The 23,353-nt window shown below is 39.3% G+C and overlaps 1 protein-coding gene across 1 annotated transcript in view; it reads left to right on the forward strand.

Moving 5' to 3' along the window:
• Positions 1–23,353, forward strand: part of tacr1a (tachykinin receptor 1a) — a 44,969-nt gene that overhangs the window by 13,241 nt on the left and 8,375 nt on the right. The window contains exons 2-4 of the mRNA XM_026322392.1: positions 1,038–1,232; positions 11,927–12,077; positions 13,781–13,977. Coding sequence (XP_026178177.1) covers positions 1,038–1,232; positions 11,927–12,077; positions 13,781–13,977 — 543 coding nt within the window. The remainder of the gene's footprint in view (positions 1–1,037; positions 1,233–11,926; positions 12,078–13,780; positions 13,978–23,353) is intronic.

Consider the following 23,353-nt stretch of genomic DNA (forward strand, 5'->3'; position numbering starts at 1 on the left):
TAATGTCTGAGACTTTGAAATAAAACAGAAATTTGCATCCTGATTCCCATGTATAGGTTTTTGTAGAAAAGTCTTTGGTCTCTTTTCAGTTTCAAGTTACAAGTCATACACAAGACATGAACCCCCTCAAACACTGCTGATACGAGAAAGTCAGCACTTTAAAGGAATAGTTTGTCTACTTTAGAACAATCCATCCATCCATCCATCTTCTATACCCGCTTTTCCTGGCTCAGGGTCACGGGGATCTGCTGGAGCCTATCCCAGCTCTCTCTCGGGTGGAAGGCAGGGGTACACCCTGGACAGGTCACCAGTCTGTCGCAGGGCCACATATAGACACACAAAGACAGACAACCTCACACACTCACACTCACTCCTACGGGCAATTTTAGAGTCACCAATCAACCTAACATGCATGTTTTTGGACTGTGGGAGGAAACCGGAGTACCCAGAGTAAACCCACGCAAGCACAGGGAGAACATGCAAACTCCACACAGAAAGGCCGGGATGCGAACCCACGACCTTCTTGCTGTGAGGCAACAGTGCTAACCACTCAGCCACCATGCTGCCCGATACTTTAGAACAATCATTACCTTAATTTAGCAAAAACAAAAAAAAATAACACTCAACCCTGCATGTCTCCATCAGGCTTTGCAGGACAGTTCTTGCCTGGCTTAAACAAATAAGATGTGTACTAAATTTAGACAGAGCCAGGCTAGCTGTTTTCATCTGCTTACAGTCATTATGCTAAGCTAAGCTCATTGCCTGCAGTTTTAGGTAAATATTTACTGGACATGTTCTGCTGGAGCGTGATAGATACACTGTACTACTATCTAATGCTATGTTTGTTTTGAAAATCATGCAGGTAAATAGTCTAATGATGCTCACCTTTGGTCATTCTGAGCTGAATGCCATCAGAATCAGTTCAGTTTGGTGTTTCCAAAAACATCCACTGTTGTTTTACATTCATAACTATGTGAACAAATGAAGTGGTGTGTTTTACAAAATCACTGAATCCTCTCTTCTTCAACCCTCTGCAGGTACATGGCCATTATCCACCCTCTGCAGCAGCGCATGTCCTCCACAGAGACCAAAGTGGTGGTGGGTGTGATCTGGGTGTTGGCACTGCTCCTGGCCTTCCCTCAGTACTACTACTCCAACACCGACGAGCTGCCTGGCAGGGTCGTGTGCTACATTGACTGGCCTGAATACACCATGTGTGACTTCAAAAAGATGTGAGTCTCTTTCTGTGGAATTGACAGAAAATGTCAATGTCAAGGAAGCTTTTTGTGCTTTATAGTGAACAAATTGAAGGCAAATCATAAGGGATTTGTGTTCCTCTTCCTCTAAAAAGGAAACATGTTGCACAAGAGAAAGGGAAAAATAAATGTGACTACTTCAACTACGGTGACGAAAAAACCATGAACACTTTTCAACAATGGTTTACCAAACTCTTAACAGAGCAAAAACTAGCAACACATAGAACCCGGGCACTAGAGATCTGTGTAGAAATCATCCAGCTTTATACACAATTATCTACTGAAGAATAGGTTTTGAAAAATCCGTTATAAAAAGGTATGTCAACAATAAAAATATAGTTTTCCATTATCCAAGCCTTTGTTTTATTTTTCTAAACTCTTTAGTTTTTAGCTTTTTATGTTAGATTGATATCAGCACTTCCTTGGCCTATTCAGGTCCACGACTCCTCGTGTATTCACTTCTTTGTAAATCTCTGTTCTTTGGGTTGAAGTTAACAGTGAGTCCCACTTAGTTTTTCACACTCATGTTTTCTCACTAACATGTGTTCATGGCTTTTGCCCTCAATTTACAAGCTGAAAACAACAACAACAAAAAAACCAAACACTCAGCCAAACCTCCCTCCAACACCAAAACAGAATATGATTTGTATAAAAAGCCTATGGTGAATAGAGACCTGGCCTGCTTTAGCTGTTTATCAAACCACAACAGATGGAGGGCATGCAGTGTGTTTTTGAATCATGTTTATCTGTGATATTGATTCCAACTTTTCTAAAAGCCAGCCGTCTGACTTTGCAATTTTGCTTTGATTCCATAAATTCAAGAGCCTGTTGAATCATCCCCTTAAGTGGCCAAATACATAGCTAGTGTTACATTTTTACTCACTGGAGTAGCGTCAGATTTAGAGAGTTCACAGTATGCATGTTTCTAAACTGTAACCAACGTTCAGGGGATTTTACTGCTGAGGCATACAGAGTCTTTTTCTGATTCAGAGCCATGCAGAGTCACAGTCTGGTGTCTTACTGTATATTCATAGCATTTCTCATTTCTCCTTCTTCTTTTTATTTTTGCTTTCCTTCATCTTCTCAGGAAATAAAAGAGGGACTTATGAGAAAAGATTACGGACATTACAGATATTTAGAGATCCCTAATAAATGTTTAGCTAAACAAACTCTAAAAATACACTATAATTTGTATCTGATATGGTTTAAAATTAGCTTAGTTTAATTAGTTAAAGGTTTTAAGTAACATCCCCCTCTCTCGCACTGACAAATTCAGCATCTATGAATATGCAAATATTATTATTTCCGAAGTTTAACTACTGGACGCTTCACTGTAAAGTTCTTTGCCATTGTGACGTGAAAGATTCAACTTTATATATATATATATATATATATATATATATATATCATATTTTGTAAATTTCTTATCAGACCGTGACTTTCTTACACACTGGTCATGATAGCACAGATCATGCTTGTACATGCATGGGCTGAAGTGAAACGTAAGTACCGAGAAACTTAATCTGGAGAATGTCAAGCTGAGCACATGTATCACTCTTCTCAGTGAAACATTTCTCGTTGGCAGGTTGAAGCATCCTTTGCACATAATTATAACCTCTGAGTGCCACAGAGAGTTGACACGATGTTTGTCAGCTATTTGAATTATTGTGGTGCAGCAGGGTAAATGAAGGCTAAAACAAGGAGTTTGTAAGATTTACAGTCGATATGTGAATCTGGTCAGCAACAAGCTCAGTGACGGTCATGGGTGAGTAGTCACCTTTGTTCCAGATATCAGCTTTCTGTGGCCTGCTAAAATAGAACCAAAGACCTTTCATATCATACCAATGACTAAACATTAATGTAACCTTCCAGTCACAGATTTGGACACACTTTCCCATGCAGTTGAATGGGGAAATCATTTTAACACTCTGTCCTAAAGTGCTATCCAATGACAACTGTTGTCCTTCAGGTCCACATTGATGGAGTTGTCTGTCCTTTGTTGTTCATGCAAACATTTGGTTTGTTTCTACAATGTACATGTCATGTGTAATGTTTGCTCAAGTCTACCACTGTGCAGTACTTTTGGAAATACCATGGCCTGGATGACTGAGAATGTCCATATAGGTATTTTAACACTGTATTCATGCATTATGTGTGGAGAGGAAATAGCAAAAGGTGTCACTGCTGCCGAAATGCATCAATTTCATCTCCTCTCGCCCTATGATCAAAGAAAAGATGAGGAAATGCATGTACTATTTTTTCCCATTGCACACCCTGAAACCTTGCTGTGCCAGACAGCCCTCTAAGATTTATTACTAGCTGACATACATATATATATATATGACGCACTAACACAGTATAGATCCTTAAATGCACACATACTACTGGTTTGGCAAATAGAGAAAAACACCCACGCGATGACGCACATGCGGTGTGCAGGCACCGAGACACACAGCAACACGGCTCTCGTCACAGCACTGCTGATGGCAGCCTCTTAGCTCATCAGCAAAAGTGTTTCTTTTGCTGGCGGCCTGCTATTGCTTCCTCTTCTGCTGCCTTCATCACATTTCTCCATGGAAATATAGTTTATTATGAATAGTGTGACCTTGTTTGTGATGGGATGCCTGCTGTATGTGTTAGTTTTTTTAATGAAACTGTAATCAGCGGTACACAGGGGCCGAGTGAGAATGCAGTAGGCATTAAGCTCAGTTGCTGAAGCTGTAAATGACACTTCTGATTAAGTCTGACCCCGGGTCACTTCACATGTGCCTTTTTTCACGGATGTTGCTCTGTTGCCACCATAAATCTTTACACGGTGTCTTCTGCCTGTCTGCTGCCTTCACAGACACTTCGAAAGCAAGGTTTCACAATATGAATAGATTAATGGATTGCACTGTTTGTGAATGCACACTTACATAATTAATCATACAAACCCAGCACACAAATCACACCAGATAGCAGAAAAGCTGAACGACAGAAACCCTGCTGTACCCTCTTTTACAGCACATTTGCCTTGTGTCTCCAGACTGCTGCTGTCTGCAGCAGTAGCTTAATTTCCTCACTTGCTTTCATGTAAACTAAGACTGATGTAACAAACTCTGAAAATGACATAATCACGGGCACCAATTCACTTGAGTCTTGAGTGTCATTATAGCTGAAGAGTGGCTAAGCTTTCTGAAGGCAAGAAGACTCGCAAAATATTGCTATGTGGGAGGCAGCTCTTGTCAGACAAGCATGTGAGACAATGAGAAGCTGTAACATGTAATCACCAATCCACAAATCACAGTCGCACTGTGAGCCACCGCAGCTAATTCCAGACCACACAATGCACATTTCAAGCCTCTATAGTAGTCTATAGTGTATATACACAACTGTGCTTTAGATTTACATTTTCTTTTTATTATTATTTTACTACTTAAAATCTTTTACATTTCAGAGGCAAACATTATATTTTCTACCGAACTACATTTTTTTCAATTAGACGTATTGGTTAATGGTTAGATTAATACTATATATAATATTTTCATGATGATCAGATGACTATGATGCACTGTTACTGATCAAACTGCTTAGTAGGGCACAGTGTAAAGTTGTTAAAATGTACAGTAGCTTCACTTAGCATTATTAAAATGATGCTTGTGTTTCATTGCACACATAATAATATTCCAAATATGAATGGCACTGGGTCTTCGCCTTTCTGTGTGGAGTTTGCATGTTCTCCCTGTGCTTGTGTGGGTTTTCTCCAGGTACTCTGGTTTCCTCCCACAGTCCAAAAACATGTATGTCAGGTTGATTGGTGACTCTAAATTGCCCATAGGAGTGAGTGTGAGTGTGTGAGGTTGTTTGTCTCTATGTGGCCCTGTGATGGACTGGTGACCTGTCCAGGGTGGACCCCTGCCTTTCACCCAAAGAGAGCTGGGATAGGCTCCAGCTGATCCCTGTGATCCTGGTTAGGAATAACTGGGTATAGACAATGGATGGATGGATGGATGGATGGCACTGAATTGTGCAAATTTTACATTATTACTACTTTAAATACTACCAGTATACGTTGCCATAAATACGTCACTACATTTACTTACTTACATGAGAACATTCAGGTAGATAATGCCAAATGAGGGCTAACGTCTCAGTATCAATAAAAACTCAATTTCTCTCAAGAAAGGAGCAGCAGCCCAAGCTTGTGCAATTGAAGCTTTAATACCAGGATGTTATAGGTCCGTAGTGGAGTCGTTGCAATAATATCTTGCAAATAATTCAGTGGGGTTTTCACTGACTCACTACAATACCTTAGTCTTAATGTGTACTCTCTACCCATGCCTTAAACCTTCAAGCTATAATAACTCCTGATCCAAGTTTGAAATGTAACAGTAAAGCCAAAATAAGTTACTCCAGGAAGGCACTAAGAATTAACCTTTATTATTTTTCTGTTTATTGTTTGATTATTGTAAGAAAAGAAAAGTAAGAGCACAACAGAGAATAGTGAGGTTGCACTATAGAAAGACACACACATATATACTGCATGGATATACATACATGTATGCAGTATTAGACACATACTCAAGTGCAGACTGAGCAAACCTTGTCCCTCTGTGTTTCTTGCCACTAAACTACATGAGCCTGTGATTAGTGGCAGTAAGGCAGCATGGCAGGAGATGTCCTGTTACTACCAGGGTTCTTTAGCCTCTGCTGGCAGACTAAGTCAAAGGAACAGCTGTCGCTTCTCTCAAAGCACATATTCATTAATTATGTATACTGATTCAAACACCCACATGTTTAAATAACCAGGGACATGCACAATTACTATTATGGATGTAAACATGTATTGCCTTCACATAACCTGCATTTTAATGTTCGTATACTGTATGATATCTCTCTTGCCATGCATTAAATATTTGCTTGGCGTGTTTGCATTGATGTTCAAAGTTTTGCATTTACACACACACACCAGCCACCAAGACATATAGAAGCACATTTATCCACAGAGGGAAGAGAAGAGGTGGCAGCCCCAGAAATGAAAACAACATAATTTACTGTGTATACAGCAGAAGAATAAATACTCAAGAAGTATAGTGAAATCCCTCTTTTCTTAATACCTTTAGGTAAATATGTGCTGTTAATTTCAAGTTAATCAACTTAAAATATTTTTATTTTCAGACTGCCTCCAAACTTATAAGCATGAATTCTGACTTGCAATGATTACTTGAATAAATTAACTATTGAGAGTTCACTCAGGTCCTTCAGTTATCTGCAGGAGTAGACCTCCCAATATGCATTGAGGCTAATAATTATTACATTATTACATTTTGTCATGCCTTTTTCCTTTGATAGTAATAATCCAAACCATGATGAAGATTGATACTGAATTATTCACTTTAACGAAATCACCGCAATAAAGCAATTTCATCAGCTGATACTTGAAACTTGAAACTGATACTTGTCCACTAACTGGAATTTCTGCTCACAAATTTTGTTTTTGCAAGTGTTTACAAGGATCTCAATACATAATACAGATAAAAGTTTCATGTTATTGTATTGATGTGTTTTGCCTGCTGCAATGTTTATGTTGTTTATATGTTTATGCTCAGTGTCACGTGGTGTGTTGTTGAGATTGTTGTTTTGAATGTTTCTGCATCTGCACTGGTGCTAACAGATAAATAAAATGATTTTTGATTTGATTAGATTTTTTAATTGATTATTCATTGATATTGAACCATCTTGAAATGACTTACAGCGTGTAATTCGTTGGCGTGTCTAGGGCCTTTGCTGAGTAAGGTTTTATTGACTCAGCTTGCTGTCATGCAATATATTACAGCTTCAGTTCCCTAATGCTCTGCATGGACATTTATGAGAGACAGGCTCTGTCATGGAGTCCCTTCTCTCTGATAATAAAACTTACACGTTGTAAGGACAAAAACACTGGTGGTTTGAGACCACTGCCAAGATCTACCGTTGGGTTATAGGAGACTTTGAATGGTGGAATGTACTTTAGTACAAATTTATATATTAGTATTTCCATTTGAAATTTAGTTAAAATGAGCACTGACGCTGTATTTCACAGTATATTTCACAAAAGTAAATATTCATATTATATATTATATATATACTGTATATTATAATATTTTTCATAGCTAAGTAGATACTTTGGGTTTGGACAGAAATGTAGAACTCACTCTGATTACTTCATGTTTGTGCAGGGTTTGGTCATATAGGTTGAACTGTAGACTAAACAAGCATAATTACATTTGTAGGCCAAATATTTTATTTGTAGAAATTTTGAACTATAAAACAGATTAGATGACACCATTCTTGTTTTTTTTAAAACATTCCTACACCAAACAAATAAATAGAGTGGCCACAATAATTTTGTGTTCATTCAGCAGTCACCACAGCAAATTAACTGATACCCATGATTGATCTGGCACAGGTTTTACATCACATGCCCTTCCTGACAACTATCACATTTACTTGCCATGGAACTGACACTAAGACCACACTAGGTTATGCGACTTCAGTGGCTGTGTCTAGTAAACCCTTGTCTTGCAAGGTAGTCTCCTATCCAAGTACTAACCACAGCCAATGCTGTTTAGCTTACAAGAGCTGACAGGATCAGGCACTTGCAGGACAGTGTGGTCAGCTGGTGCAATCACATATCTGCTTCTAATGGTCAGGGGAAAGTGACATTTAAACCTGCAGGCCTTCCTCTGGTCCAGGATCTTAGAAACACACTGCACAAATTCAGCTGCATCGGATAATGACTTATGCTCACAGTATTGGCCATATTTTGCAAACTTCAACGTGACTCTCCAAATACCTCTCCAGTTTCAGCAGCCTTGGCCCTGTGAGTTTATTAGATGGTGTTAGAACTGCACAGTAAAGTGTTCACCATCCCTTCTGTGTCACTGTAAAAAAAACTACAAACTTAAATCAAAGTGTACTCGTTTCGAGACACTTTCTCATCAATTCAATGGGACAGCCTCTCCAAAGGTTTGTCTGGTAGTTTAGATCCAAGGTGACTTCTTGAGAGTGATCAATAGAAAAGGCCCTTTTAATGTTAAGATGAAAACTCTCCACTTTGGGATGTATTTTGTATTTTGTATTATGTATTTTTGCGCAAATTGTCTCCTGCACTGCTGTTATTTTAGCAAATTTAACTTTTTGAGTACACCTACTAAATGCTAGTAAGTAAATGCTTTCAAAAGCATTTACATTTCTGTTCATTTGGAGCCAAAATCCTTTTTTTTTTTTTTTTTTTTTTTTGAGATGCTGGATCTAATGCCAGCCATCAGACCACCTACAAAACCACTTTAATTATGCAAATCAGTAGGATCAGTAAATTAATCCATGGAGTCCCTCTACGTGATTTACACATCTGCTAAATGACTGACTGTCTCGAGGATTTAGAAGGAAACAGCAGTTTCGAGAGAGTGCATGTAACATATAGATGGACACGCATTTGGTTACATTTGGGGATAGAGATGTGGCTGTCCAGTATGGACACTCAAAGTGTTCAAAATTTAGTTCTGCAGCGTTTTTGGGGACCTCTGTCAGAGATTTGATCCTGACATTTTTGCCCACAGCTTCATCCCAGATGTTGGTTACCTGTTCTCCTTTATATGAACCGTTTCACCTGCTCTCTTTATGTATGGGAATTAGCAAGCTGTTCATACACAACTGATATCACATCTCTTGGACAACAGATCCACTGAATGGTGGCAAAGTAAGAGCAAAAGATCTAATTAATGTGGTTGCTTTTCTCCTCCAAATTAAATTACATTCAGCAAATAACAGATGTGATACACAGTATGCTGTCTATCTTCATGAGATTTAACTCTTGAAAAACACACCCACACAAATATTCAAAAAGACAAAAGGATTTACTTAAGAAATTTCCTCTATCCTCATTACTCTTACAAGCCTGTTTGCATACAAATTACATTTCTGCTAGTAAGTGGATTCCAGCAACTTCCCTTTTTTTCTGAATTGATTTTCCTCGGCCTCACAGTAAACACTCACTGTTGTTTGTGTGGCCTGCTCCTGTGTGTGTTTGGCTTTGGTTAACACTTTAGGCAGTGCTTCATCCTGCCGGTGTGGCAAAATGCTTGACTTCTTGGTTTAATTAAAGACGAGATTAGATTTTACTCATGTTCTCTTCTCTAACCATGTGAGATGAGAGTGCAGAGAGCACAGGTGTCACTAATAACATTAAGGATGTCTGTTGCATTTAGCTGTGAGCACACAAACATAGTTGGGTTCCACTGATATAATAATTTTATGCAGGTTTTGATTATGTAATGGCAAAGTGACAAAATATCAGAATGCATATTAAAACTCTTAGATGTTTGAATTTTGTTCATGTCATTAAAGATTTGGTTAAACAAATATAGTTTGCCCCCAAGATATGACTATTTTCACCCCCTCAACCACCACATTCATTTGAGTTTTCACATCTATAAAATGTGAAAATCCCACAATGCATTGTAGAAAGGGGTGTACATGTCAGGGACACTACTTTTTTGTTCATGTAGTTGGTCTAAAGATTTGTTTGTACCACTAACTCCTGTCTCAACAATTATGCTCTTGACAGGAGGATCAAATAAAAGTGGAAAGGCACAACACAGTTAATGAGATACAGTTGCTTGCTCTGATTTGGAGCCTATAGCTATTCATTCTCTGAAAGGTCAGCACTGTCCACATGGCTGATGCTTCTGGTCAACAGCACAAATTTGCTTGTCAGAGGCCAAATTTGCCTGTGAAATCTGCGTGTCAGAGTTTAACTTGGCCCACATTTCCTTTCTTGCACAACCAAATCCGCTCAAAGTACCAGATTCTAATGTGAAAATGTTACCGTTTTGGTGTGATGGAGCCTTAGTAGTACATGGATATGTTATCCTCAACACACTAGTACCCAACATCAAGATCGGCACAGGTCTAATCCGCCACAGTAGCTGAAAACCCCTGTGTGGGCTTATAAGACTATTTACGATCTAAGAAGATGAGGTCATTTTTCACAGTCTGCTCTTTTTTCTTTTTCTTTTTGAGTCCATACATTTCCCAGCAAAGACTAAAACCTAGTTTTGGTGGGGCACATTTTCAGGCCAATGTCTGTAAACAACAAAAGAAAATCTCCTACATTACAACCTTAAGAGCATTGACTTAATTGATTTTCATTATTTTCCATCCACTTAGTGTCAACGGCAGGCCAGCTGTAATCGTTGAATTTGGGTGACAGCATTCAAAAGATAAAAACACTGGTAAAGACTCCTTACCCACAGAGAGGGTGTACGAGGCATATTTATTGTTTCATTTTGTGTGAAAATAAAATCCATTTTATTGCACTGCGTCTAACTCCCTGCAACCAGTACAAATCACACCACAGATGGTCATTGTAAAATGCTGTATATGAAACCACCTTATAACACCTTTATTTTTCTTTGGCTTAAACTGCAGTAACAGATTTAATCTTAAAATGCCTAGAAGGCAGATGTGTGTCTGTGTCATAAGTTTTACCTGAACATGAGATCCCTTGAGACTAAAGACTGATCTAGATGAAGCTGTGAAGCTATGATATCAGCTGTCCATACCATGTTCGCTCTTGACTGGGCAATACACCTTTGCAGTGCATCGGGGTGTGAGTTTCTCAGTGTGTGGTCATTTTTACGCTGATGAGAGCTCCCGGGTATTCAGTGGAATTAACATAATTGTACTTAATTGCCAAGGAAATGGCCTGTAAGGCTCATTTGCAGCATTTGCAGAGGGGAAAACAGATTGTCCCTGTGTGGATGTAGTCAGGGGGTCTCACCTCTCTGAACACACAGTCAAACATCATATACACACCCCTCTACCCGGCCCAGCTGAGATAATATAATTTTCCACATTTTAACAGACATTAGTGCACACTCCCATGCATGCAGACCACAATGCACACACATGTACTGACTGCTGCATATTAACGGGAATATTACAGTGCACACACTTTGCAGGGAGATTACTAACTCATTAGCAAAATGCTAAAACTGCCATATTTAATTACTTCATAAAGGGTTTAAATTCACTGGACGGTTCTTGGAGCAAAGGTCTAAATGTTGCCGCTCAATTCTCAGAAAACCAGAACCATTTCTAAATGCATGGAGCAAACACAGTAATGATGATTGATTTAGCCCATGACTTAAATTACTAACTTTTTATTTTACAGTTTGCTGCATCATTGCTTCAGGGTTGGGGCACTGGAAGGCTGGAAAATAGATTAATACGCTTTTTATTAATTGCCACTGAATTTCCCATAAAATTTATATACACTTTGTGGTGGACACTGCTCGAACAACACTTATATTTGGTGTATCCACCATATGTCCACACCCTTAGCTGTTATAATCAATGACAGGACTGTATGTAATGTGAAAGAGAATTAGCACCCTAACTCAATGCCTGTCCAGCAGCAAATGGGAGCCTGACAAAGTTGCAGACTAGCTGGTGATATTCACAGGGGTTTGCAAAGACTGAAACAGAGCTGAAAGGACATTGAACATTGGGCTTAAATATATAGAAAGCCAGAGACATGACTCCAAATGAATGAATGCTATTGGTTAATGTTTGCTAAGTGTGCAAAAAGGTTTGCTACAGTAATTTAATGAGGTAATAATATACCTCACAATTTTCTTTTCTTGTAGGTACTATGTGTGTGTAGCCATCCTAATCTACTTCCTCCCTCTGATGGTGATGGGTTGTGCTTATCTGGTGGTGGGACTAACCCTCTGGGCAAGTGAGATCCCTGGAGACTCTTCTGATCGCTACAAGGAGCAGCTGACCGCCAAACGCAAGGTAACATGGACCTCTCATGGCAGGCAACAGCTTTTAGATTACCAATCAGATCACTCCAACTTTGTCTCTTGCAGTTATGAACACTGCAGCCCTGAAGAGTACGTGGCTGCAGTGTTCTCTGTGGTTTCGCCTCCAGTGATGGAATAATCATCACAGCTCAATGAGCCTGAGTCCAATCCCTCTTTCCTTTCATCCACTCTTCTTTGCTTTTCCAGCCCACCTGTTGTTTTTTCACACCACCACAGTTTGATTTGGCTCTCAGTTATCCTCCTCTACCTATCTCTGACTTTTCCAGTCATGGTTTGCTGGTCAGATGTGCTCACAGTTTCAGTGCTACAGTTCCATTTCCAAGTAACGGCAATGGCAGAGACTTGTGACACAGAACATAAAATGAAAATACTATGAGGGTTGTTAAGGTGCCTCTGGACTAATGAGATCAAGCCCTGCAGATCAATATCTAAATGCTTTGTTTGAGAGACTCATTGTAGCACTGACTCTGCTTTCTATATGTTTTTATATTTTACTTTCTATTGTATTAAGTACTTTCTGTGCTTAATGTTGCCACTTCATTTTTTTATCGTTCTTTAATGAGTTTCTGTATTTATTAAACTATTCTTAGCAGAAAGTCTTTGCTCCAAGCTGATATCCCAATAAATATGTGTACCGACACTCATAGTCTCCAGAGGATGCATCCCAATGACAATACTGATTTGAGATCTTTAGTGCAAGATCTCAGTGAATGCCAGATGTGTTGTTATGAAACGTGGCACAGACATTTATGTTTTGCTGCTCTGATAGAAAACATGGTAGAGAATAAATCTGCTAATCAGTATGTTAGTGTTGTTCCTCTGAGCATGTTAGCATACTGATGTTGGCATTTAGCTTAAAGCGCACACAAGCTCCCTCAGTTATTAGATCACTTTATATTTCTCACAGTTCAGTCACATTATATATCTGTCTAAATTCTTTCACTAAAAAACTACAAATCATTAACATGATTTTGTTTTACCAATGAAGACTTTATGACATTTGTAGAAAGCTGAAGTGGATTTCGGAAAAAAAAACTACTGGATAACTGTGGGTTTTTTTTTTCAGTCTTCTGTATTGATCATGTTACTGTTGCAGGTCTACTTCTTACTGTAATGAGGCAGCCTCACCCTGTCAGTCTGCCATAAACATTAGTTTCTGTCCGTTGTCAGTGAACAGTGTCTGTTATTGGCAGGGCTAATGATGTGTCTATGTGCATTAGGTTTCCATTTTGACAGGAAACTTTAAGAGAGCTGAGGTTTTTCTGGATAGACAGGTGTGTTGCCACTAGTTTAGCCAACAGGCAGGCTTGTTAAAGGAAAAGGAAGGTTCAGCGCAGTATGTGTCATTGTCAGCAGAACGAAACAAGCAGAAAACTGACAATGCCTGGTTTAACATTGTTGTAATCGTTGGTTTTCCTGGAATTTTTTTAAGCATATAAATTATTTACAGAGCAAGTACTGTTATACTTTCTGACAGGTCTGCTGTTTTGACAATAGCCATCTGTAGCATCTCCTGCAACATAAAGCCAAAGAAATGTCAATTTGTCATTTGCTCGGCCTTCACTCTTGCTGATATAGGGTGAAAAATACACAGTTATTGGTCAAATCCAGAATAAAATAAAAAACACAAACAGCATAAATAAGAGAGCAATGGTGCTGTCATGTGTCCGACAGGTGGTGAAGATGATGATCGTGGTTGTGTGCACGTTTGCCATCTGCTGGCTGCCCTACCACGTCTACTTCTTGCTGCACCAGTTCTTCCCTGACATGTTTGAGGAAAGGTTCATCCAGCAGGTCTACCTGGCCATCATGTGGTTGGCCATGAGCTCCACCATGTACAACCCCATCATCTACTGCTGCCTCAATGACAGGTTAGTCAACACCCATCTGCATACCGAAATATACTGATACATTATTCACATATGCACTTCCTAAACTACATGGCCCTGGCGCCATATTACAGAAACCTTTTAACACTTGAGTTAAGATACGAAAAGTATAAGATTTTTCACAATTTGGTATTACAGAAGCCAATTCTAATTAGCTGTCTTCCTATCCTGTCTTATCTCAGGAAAATCCTAAATGCTCAGTCCAACATTGATTATTAACTTTTATGTCTTATTACTTCATACCTGGTGGCATACTAATGCCACCAGGTTGGCCTCTTTGAAGCTGGAAGCTGCTGGGCTAACTGCAGGATCATAGCCTGGGGCAATCTGGACTAAACAAGCTAACACTATGTGGTAGAAAAGTCAACATTAAGACAGCTGAACAGTTATCCTAAAGTTAGAAGAGTCTATTTAAGACTATCTTTGGGTTATTGCCTATTTTTAGTAAGGATGGGAACTTAGAAAATGTTTATCTGTAATGGATTTTTCTTAATTATTACAGTTACCAAACAGCTAGATAGATTCTTCTACTTTCTGTAATATGGCCCGTGGTCTTTATTTGAAACTGGCTTATGGCATATCCACACAGGAGGCTTTTAGCTGAATTTGTAGTCATCTGTCTGATGCATGCCTGAGACAGATGTGCTTTTGTTGTAATGGAGATTTACACTCAAAACTGTGCCTGAAACCATCCTATGGAGATACAAATGGAGCACTGAAGCTGCTGCTCCCAAAAACAATGCTAGAGACAATATGTTATGTATTTTTGTTTGCTATTGCTGCAGTTTACAGTTAATGCAATTACATTATATCTTCCTGTTGTCTCCCTGTTAAATTAATAAAGTGTACATTTTACAGTAATAGTCATTCAACAATCCCAACTTTGTCTGTTCCAAGTTCTTACTAATTCCCACTTTCTTTTTCCTGTGATAAGCTACTGTCAAATAAACACATTAAGCACAAATATTTCACGTATAGAGCGTCCTCTAAAGGCATAATCTCTATGCAGCTTTAACTCTGAGTACACTGACACAGCAGGTGTGAACTTTAGTGCAGTTAATCAAAATTAAAACACTTCACACAACTCTTCTTCAGTACATCATTGCACTTGGTACTCAGGCAGGGAGCTGGAGACGTGCACTGCCTAACTGACCTATTGCAAGCCCTAGGAGCAAACCAGCCTTAGAAACAGGTTTCTGAGCAACATAACATCAGTGAGACGCAGGCATGGGGTAGAAAACAAGCCGAAATAAAAGAAACCTTTTGAGGAGATCGATATGTTGTTATGCCAAGAAAAGTAAAAGTAATAAGTGGAAAATTTATCTGAAATAAACCTGTTGTTATCTCAGTGTGCAAAATTAGCTCTTAGCTCCAGTGGTCTGGTCAGTTCATGGATTTTCTGGAGGCTGTGGTTGGTTTTAAAGTGTCGGTTTGGGAAGTGATAGTGATAGCAGCTTTGGATGCCTCTAAGTTGAAATCATGCTGACAGCTGATGTTTTTGGACACACACAGTTCTCTGGAGCTGACTGTGCATAGCTTCATTTGGCTTTCTCACTGGTACTAGCTGTGGTTTCTTACTGGAGTATGTAACATGTTAGTTTCTGGAGGTATTTGCCAAAGGTGGCAAGAAAGTCATCAAGGTAAGCAAAGCGAGTATGCATTTTACATCCAGAATGTACATAGAAATATAAAGCTTTATACAAAGCAATCAAAAAATTTACTAGTGTTTACAACATTTTGCTTGTGAAATGTTAAAAAAAAAACAAAAACAAAACAAAGAACTGTTTGGAAAAACATTTCACAGAACCATCTCCTTTCTCTTTGGAGAAAAATATCAGTGATCTGAAAAAGAATGAAATCTTCTACACAGACGGTCTCTCCAGGATTGGTGGTTGTTGGAAAGGAGAAGTTTGACCAATATTCATAATTAGTTTGACAAGAACCATCAATAGAAGTGTGTCAAAAACTTTTTTACCCTGAATTTACCAAAGTCTGTAAAAATTAAAGACTAAGTGACTAAAGGTCCTCCACATCCTCCAGCTTTGCTTAGTCAGACTTCAGTCTTCAGACTGTCTTTAACCACTAATGTGGTCTCTCATTGCTTGTATTCTCATAAGCCATAATGTTCCACTAAGGAGGAGGATAAGGTGGACCTCACAAGTTATTTGGAAATGCTTATTTTCACCAGCACCTGCAGGTTTAGAGGCAGAAGACAGCCTCAGCTTCTCTGTTGATCTAGGTTGAGTCATGTCATGGCTCTGCTGGCAGCTGCCTCCTCTCTAAACACTGTCTACACTGTGTAGCGGACCTAAGTCAGGAATATGTTCACATTCCAAGACTGAGGTTATCAGTTTTACACTTAGGAAATTTGTGGCTCTAAAACTTTTAGTGACCTACTAAGGTAAACAACAGGAAGTGGCAAAACCCTCTCCACCAAATACTGCACTGTCAAGACTCCATTTGACAAAGAGCAGACCACTGCCTCTTACTGAGAGAACACCTCTTAACAAACAGACTTTCCCTGCTCACACCTGGCCATAAATACCGTAAAACTATTCCCTTCCAGAAAGGACCTGAAACCTATACAATGATTTATGAATTGTTCTTGTTATATTCCTGCTTTAATTGTTGAATATGTAGCATGTGTGGCCAGACCCACAGAGCATCGCTGTCAGACTATGGTGTTCATTTATGCTGTTGATGAACTATTACCTCTGGTCAGGTACTAAGTTTGTCATGTGTTTGAACTGCTGGGTGGGAAAAGAAATTATTGTTCCCATTTTAATAAAAAACATTCTTAAAAACTTACAACATTTAAAGGAAAAATTAGTCTCTTGATTCACACAGACCAGTGAGACTGCACCAACACAGTCGGGACTGTGAACCAATCACCAGCGAGCATGGGGTACATCCTGGACCAACCACATCGTGTCAAGCACAATGAATGACTAACCAGATGGATTCCCTGCCCAGCTCGGCAAGACACAAAAAGACAGTACACAAAAAGACACACCCAAAGATTTTTTCCAGATTTTCAGTTTTTCAGAGATACAGAGATCTCCAGATCTGCAGACTCCTCAAGACCCTTTTGCTCTGAGGAGAAAATCCCGCAGAAAGAGAGCACCTACAGAACAGTGAGGTAGAGACTGCTTTTACTGCCCATGCAGAGGAGAGACCCAGAGACATCCTCCCTGCGTGTGGCTGTACTGTAGCAAACAGCTCACCGCCAGCTGACCATCTTACATCAACAAAACTCCATGGGACAACCCTGCAATGACCAGACGGACAGCATGGAAAGGCGACGAACGATCTCCAGGCCTGCATCTGAGGACTTTGTGAAACACATATATCTCTCCTGGAAACCCACTAGCAGACTGCAATCGGACCGGCCCAGAACGGAATGGACCAAGCCCCAGTAAACCTGAGGTCAAGCAAGTAACCCATGAGTTTTCCCTCAGCCCTGATAGATTTCACCTTTCTTCTTGTCCCATATTCACTGACTATTTAAAACCCAATCAACTCGTCCTCAGTTGTCAGCTTGTGTTGTCGTATTCCTGTGTGTTCGGTGTGTTCTCTGGTTGCTGTCTTGCCTGGTCATTTGGATTATTGTTTCTGGAACTGTATGGACTCTTGTGCTGGGTTGGTGTTTTGTTTTTTCATTGTTAGTATATTGTTTCCTTGTGTGTAGGGTTTTTCCCATGTCTCCCATTTCATTAATAAACTATGTGATGTTGTTTATCCGGTTTCTCTGTGTTCTGTCTGTATCTGGGTCCTCCTACTAAGCATTTCCTGATACCTGAGGTCACAAATGACATTTCAAGCCTCCTGTCTTCAAATGTTCTGGATCTTATTACGATGTCTTCATCTGAGTTTATTATAGTAATTATAAATGCCCAGGAGAAAATGATGAAGGGTGGAAAATTTCATTTCAACCAGCTATAACAATTTTGTTGAAAGAGAAGCTGAAAGATTCAAAAGACAGGCAGGCAGAAAGAAAATGCAAGAAAAGGGTTATCTGTGAAAGCTATACATCAACATGAAGGAATGAGTTTAAGGAAGAAGGAGCATTCAATAGAGGTCATCTCAGCCAAGGCCTCTCAGGCTGCTTTGCCTGATGTGAAATCTAGATCTGTATTTTATGAGTCTCCGTGGACCATGATGTTTGCTGATGACATTGTCATCTGTAGTGAGAGCAGGAGCAGGTGGAGGAAAATCTAGAGAGGTGCAGGTTTGCTCTGGAAAGGAGAGGAATGAAGGTTAGCCGCAGTAAAACAGATTACATGTGTGTAAATGAGAGGGACTCAAGTAGAACGGTGAGGTTACAGGGAGTAGAGGTGAAGAAGGTGGAGGATTTTAAGTACCTAGGGTCAACAGTCCAGAGCAACGGAGAGTGTGGAAAAGAAGTGAAGAGACGTGTGCAAGCAGGTTGGAACGGGTGGAGGAAAGTGTCAGGTGTGATGTGTGACAAAAGAGTGTCAGCAAGAATGAAAGGAAAGGTGGACAAGACAGTGGTGAGACCAGCAATGTTGTCTGGTTTAGAGACAGTGGCATTGAGAAAAAGACAGGAGGCAGAGCTGGAGGTAGCAGAGCTGAAGATGTTGAGGTTCTCTCTGGGAGTGACAAGGATGGATAGGATCAGGAATGAGGACATTAGAGGGACAGCTCATGTTAGATGTTTTGGAGAAAAAGCCAGGGAAGCCAGATTGAGATGGTTTGGACATGTTCAGAGGAGGGACAGTGAATACATTGGTAAAAGGATGCTGAGGTTAGAGCTGCCAGGAAGGAGGCCTAGAGGAAGACCAAAGAGGAGGTTCTTGGATGTAGTGAAGGAGGACATGAGGATAGTTGGTGTGGGTGAGGAGGATACAGAGGATAGGGTTAAATGGAGGCAGATGATTCGCTGTGGTGACCCCTGAAGGGAGCAGCCGAAAGGAGAAGAAGAAGTCTGGATCATTAGGTCGCTCATATGTTTTGATTCATGTTATCAGAAAATCCCTGAAAACTGATGCACCGTGGTGAAGGTTATGGAGATATTTGGAGATAACGTGGTGTTACTGTATATAAATGGAATTTAGGAATGAGTGAATAGTTACATGTAGCCAAACCTTTGGACTTAAATGTACAATACAAGATGGTGGTGAGTGAAATAATTTACCCAGCATTTAAATTTGAGTCTTTTATTCACCATCTGTAATCATGAAAATTATACACAACAAAGACTGTTGCTTTAAAATGCTTGGAAGATATAATAAAAAGTTCAAATGAATTTTAAATGTAAAAAATCTAAATATCTCTGACTGTTGCCGTTTCAATTTGAGCTTTAGCCATGCCCTGCAACTAGAATTTTAAGTAATTCCAGAATAAAACCAGCTTTAGCTTCTCTTCAGTGTCTAAGGGCTTTAAATACGTACTTCAGTTTTTCCCACATTAACATTCAGTTAGTGGTGTATTATTGGATTACTTTAGTGCAGGGTTCTCCACCTCTGGCTCCTTGAGGGCTACTGCCCTGCTTGTTTTCCAAGTCCATCCCTGCACTACCCACTGCTGATTACCTGGATCTGGTGTGTTCAGCCAATCAGAAACTGAGATGAGGCTGAACACAACTGAGTAGCTGAACACCCTTCAGCAAACCTTTCAGTTGGAAAAAAGCAGGACAGTGGACTTCAAAGACTGTGGGTTGGGCACTCCTGCTTTAGTGGCTGTACATTTTACCATGTTTGTGCCCCAGCTTAATTTTTCATTTTTCTCTTATACCAAGTGCATATGGGACCTGTTGGTTTTCCACCAAAATTACTGCAATATGGTATAACAGTTCTCTTTAGAAAAATGACATTTACATTGTTATTAAAATGTTAGCAAAGTATTTTAAATACTTCGCATTGTCACAAAACTGCACTTTGTATTGTTTGTATTCTATTTGTTGTTTTGTTTTATTAATTGTTTTTAAACATTTTTCTTACACTGGTTTCCAAGCTCCTCTATTCCAAAATAGTGTGGAGAAAAAGGAGTGTCTGTAATAAGCTATCATATTATGACATTGTGGACATGTTCTACCCAAAGCTGCACACTCATCCTCAATTATTATTCTCCTTGCTAACTGTGGCTGCAGGTCACCCGCATAGCTTGGGGCTAAAAAGATCAACAATGAACCACAGCTGGTGTTGAACTCCGGTCCTTGTTGCATCTGTCTGTCTCTCATTTCATTTTTGTTTCTAATTAAGGCAGCAAACCATCTGAATGCCTCAGTGAGACAGCAGAGACACAGCAAATGAAAGCTCTTGGACACCGTGCATTTTTAGCTGCTTTGCCTACAAGGCTGATGTGTGTGTATATATATATATATATATATATATATATATATATATATATATATATATATATATATATATATATATATATATACATATATACTTTTTATGCTGATGAAACTGATCTTGTTCTGATGTGGATAAAATTAAAATTTCATAAAAGACTGTGTTCCAGGCTAACATGATAGCCATGGCCGTTCTGGATCATGTTCATATATAGCTTCTTCTTTGCATGATAGAGCTTGAACATGCATTTTTGGATGGCACGGTGACTGTGTTCACAGGCAGTGATTTTTGGAAGTATTCCTGAGCCCATGTGGTGATGTCCATCACAGAATCAGGCCTGTTTTTATTGCGGTGTCATCTGAGATCACAGGCATCCAGTGTTGTGTTTCAGCCTTGTCCCTTGTGCACAGAGATTTCCCCAGATTCTCTGAATCTTTAGATGATATTATGTACTGTAGGTGATTATATATTTCAAGTCTTTGCAATTTTACATTGAGGAACATTATTCTGAAATTGTTCAACAATTTATAGATGCAGCTTTTCACAGATCTTTACTTCTGAGAGACTCTGACTCTCTGAGATGTTCATTTTTTATACCCAGTCATGTTACTGACCTGTTGCCAATGAACCTAATTAGTTGCAAGATGTTCTCCCAGCTCTTCCTTGTTAGCACCACTTACTTTTCCAGCCTTTTGTTGCTTCTGTCCCAACTTTTTGAGACGTGTTGCTGCCATCAATTTCAAAATGACCTGATATTTTTCTTAAAATGGTACATTTTCTCTTTTTTAACATTTGACATGTTTTCTATGTTCTGTTGTGAATAAAATATGGTTTATGAGGTTTGCAAATCATCACATTCTGTTATTATGTAGATTTTACACAGCCTTTTTTGGAACTGGAGTTGTTATTCAGCTAAGGTCTTTTTGTTTACTCAAAACTCAAAATCTGGATTTCTTCTTTTATTGTGTCCATACTTTTGTTTTATTGTATAATGTATGAGTACACATAAACTGTGATCATTATATTATACTCATCTACAATGATAATTAAACATTCTTTCTTTAAATAGGCTGTCTAAGACTGTGAGCCTGAAAATGCACCATAAAATGTCCTGAGCCAACTTAAAAAAAAAGCCTTTACCTTTGGAAGTTTGGGCTCAGAACCTGTTGCTCTGACAATTTAAGATAAATTTAACAACAGTTTTGAAACACCCAAAATAAATAAATAAATAAATAATAAACACACACACACACAAAGAGACACTCATTACATAGCAATATCCCATCCCCTCCTGCAGCCTCAGAGACAAGCAGTTGGAAAATACAAAAATCCGAGACAGTGGAGCGGGAGAGATCACTGTGTTCGCACCTCAAAGACTTCCACACATGAAGTGAAGTTAGAATAAACTTCAGATATTAAAGTGCATTTCAGAAACTGACTGAATCCCACTGTGAACGTCAACTGCTCGCTCTCACAATGTGGTGTTCAGTCTGTCAACAAATATGTAAATGAATTTAAAGATGGTTGGCAAAATAAAGACAGATGGTGCACTCTGTTTGTTGTCTTTAATCAATCATCTCCTACTGTCCTCCATCACAGCCACCTGTTAATTGTCTTTGTGCTGTTGGCGAAATGAGATTTCACACTTGGGTGTTTTTGCCTCTGAAATTCATTAAGTCCTATGAATGAAAATATGTGGGTTGATGTGCTTTTGTCTCTGTCACTTCGGCCGATTTAAATTCAAATGTGTGACCAATGGTGCCCCTCTCCTCTCACTTTCCATCAGTCTTTTCTCGTCTCTCTCCTGCGTTTTGTGATTGACATTTACCACTTTCCCCACTTCTTCCCTCCCTCACTCTCTCAATGTGTGTGTGTGTGTGTGTGTGTGTGTGCGCGTGTGTGTGCCAGCTCCTTGTGAAGAGATCATGAGGGGATGCAAATGTTTTTTTTTTCTGTCGTTTTCTTTCTGTGGTTTTTGATTTTTCTGAAGAAATTATTTTTACCATTGACAAACTGAGTCTTTCAGGAAAGGTCATCAGTAAATGTCATGTGCAACATTTTGTGTTAATTAACCTCAGAACTGTGTCAGTGAGTCATCTCCATCATGTGTTGCTGCGGCTCTGTCACACTGTAGCTTGTAGTAAACAGTCTTTGGGAAGATTTCCAGATTGGCTGCATTCACAAGTGGAAAAAATGTTATCATCTGAATATTTTAGTACTGATATGGTTTAGGATTACTGCTGTTGGCTTTTATTGATCTGTGATTTATAAAAACTGCATTTCGTGATAAACTAGCAAAATAACTTTACACCAATAACCGTCACATTTACATTTACATTACTTGCAGTGATGGAACTGCAGAGACTTATCAACTCTGCTGTTCCCATTGGCTTTACTGAGCTTTATAGCGAGTTTCAGCTCATTGTTTAGCTGTTCAGCCCACAGCTTTACTGTTCTGGTTCACGCAAACTGCTCTTTCAGCCACAGCAGGCAGCTGTTTTCAGAGGAAACCTCAAATAAACCCATTGTACACTGCCTGCTCTGCAGCAAACAGAAGACACAATTAGAAACTAGCTGATGAACACAGTGGGGCATTTAGCAGCTACACATTTGGAAAAGCCAGATAGTTTTCTTAGATAACAAAGATCCAAACACAGAGGCAAAGAAAAGTGAATATGTAGGTGTCCAGAAACATGACTCCAAATGATGCTGCATAATGCTGGATGTACATTTCAGGCTATTTTCTAAAAGGTTCACCATGTCAGCTTGTGTTCACAATTTGTTCCTGCTGTCCCCAGTGAAAGACCTTTTTAGTGGTTTGTTTCTTTTTTGGAAAGTTCTTTCTGATGTCTGCTCAGCATTTAGTCATTTTCCAGCTAATCATATTTTTGCTGCTGGAGCAGCATGCAGTGTGTCTTTTTCAGCCTTTACCCTGAAAACTCAGATCTGTAACTGCTCTTTGGAGCCTCACCTATATGGCATATGTTATGTAGGTACACTTTTATTACACTACACTTTTATTGACTTCTCATTAACTAGAGTGA

The sequence above is a fragment of the Mastacembelus armatus genome, chromosome 9, assembly GCF_900324485.2.
Source record: "Mastacembelus armatus chromosome 9, fMasArm1.2, whole genome shotgun sequence".
Taxonomy (NCBI): domain Eukaryota; kingdom Metazoa; phylum Chordata; class Actinopteri; order Synbranchiformes; family Mastacembelidae; genus Mastacembelus; species Mastacembelus armatus.